General features: G+C 80.8%; 1 protein-coding gene across 1 annotated transcript in view; it reads left to right on the forward strand.

Moving 5' to 3' along the window:
* Positions 1–263: 263 nt before the first annotated feature.
* Positions 264–955, forward strand: part of PRKX (protein kinase cAMP-dependent X-linked catalytic subunit) — a gene marked incomplete at its 5' end in the record, with an annotated part of 90,884 nt that continues 90,192 nt past the window's right edge. The window contains 2 exons of the mRNA XM_056109613.1: positions 264–332; positions 417–479. Coding sequence (XP_055965588.1) covers positions 264–332; positions 417–479 — 132 coding nt within the window. The remainder of the gene's footprint in view (positions 333–416; positions 480–955) is intronic.

A 955-nucleotide genomic window follows, 5' to 3' on the forward strand; every position in this document is an offset into this window, starting at 1 on the left:
CGGCCCCTCCCCGCTCGCGCACCCCGGGGACCCCCGCCCGGGGCGCCCCGAGGGTGCCACCCCCGGCGCCCAGGTTGCGCGCGCGCGCGCGGCCCCTCCCCGCTGTCCCCGGCCCGGAGGCGGAGCGCGGCGGCCGGACACGCCCGGCGGGGCCCAGCGGGCGTGGACAGCGCGCGCCCCGCCCCCCGCAGTCCCCGGGCCGCCGCGGGATGAGTCGCCGGGAGCCCGCCGACGCGCCAGCGAGTGACCGCGGCCCGGCCTAGCCATTGTCCCCGCCGCCAAGGGGGGCGCCCCTGATGCCGCCGACGCCGCCGCCGCCGCCGCCCGGCCCCGCGCGCCCATGGACGCGGCCGCTGACGTCCAGCCCGGGCCCCGGGACCCGCCCGGGGACGCCGCCGCCGCCGCCGCCGCCGCCGCCGACGGCGCGCCCGGCCCGCCCGCCTACCGCCTGCAGGACCTGGACACGGTGGCCACCGTCGGTGAGTCCGGCGCGCAGACAAAGGAGCCCGCGGGGGACCCTCGCGCGCGCCCACCCCCCACCCCCGGCGCCGGCCCTGCCCGGCGGGCGCGCCCCGAGCCACCCCAGGGTGCCCCCGTGCCACCCGCGCGCGCCCGGGACACCCGCGCCGGGGCCGCGCGTCCCCAAACTTTCCAGAGGGGGCCCGGCGCGTCAAGGAGCGCGCGTGGAGAGGGACCCGCGGGGATGCTGTGCGCCCCGGACCCGCGGCCGGGGTCCACACCCCACCCTGACCCCCACAGGCAGGGTCCAGAGCGCACCCTGACCCACAACCAGGGAGCAAAGTCACCCTGACCCACAACCGGGGGGACCCCTGCCCGCTGCAAAGCCCACCCTGACTCGTAACTAGGCTGCAAAGCCCACCCTGACCCGCAGTCAGGGGGCAAAGCCCACCCTGACCCGCATCCAGGGGGCAAAGCCCACCCTGACCCGCATCCA

The sequence above is a fragment of the Sorex fumeus genome, unplaced genomic scaffold (assembly GCF_029834395.1).
Source record: "Sorex fumeus unplaced genomic scaffold, SorFum_2.1 ptg000331l, whole genome shotgun sequence".
Taxonomy (NCBI): domain Eukaryota; kingdom Metazoa; phylum Chordata; class Mammalia; order Eulipotyphla; family Soricidae; genus Sorex; species Sorex fumeus.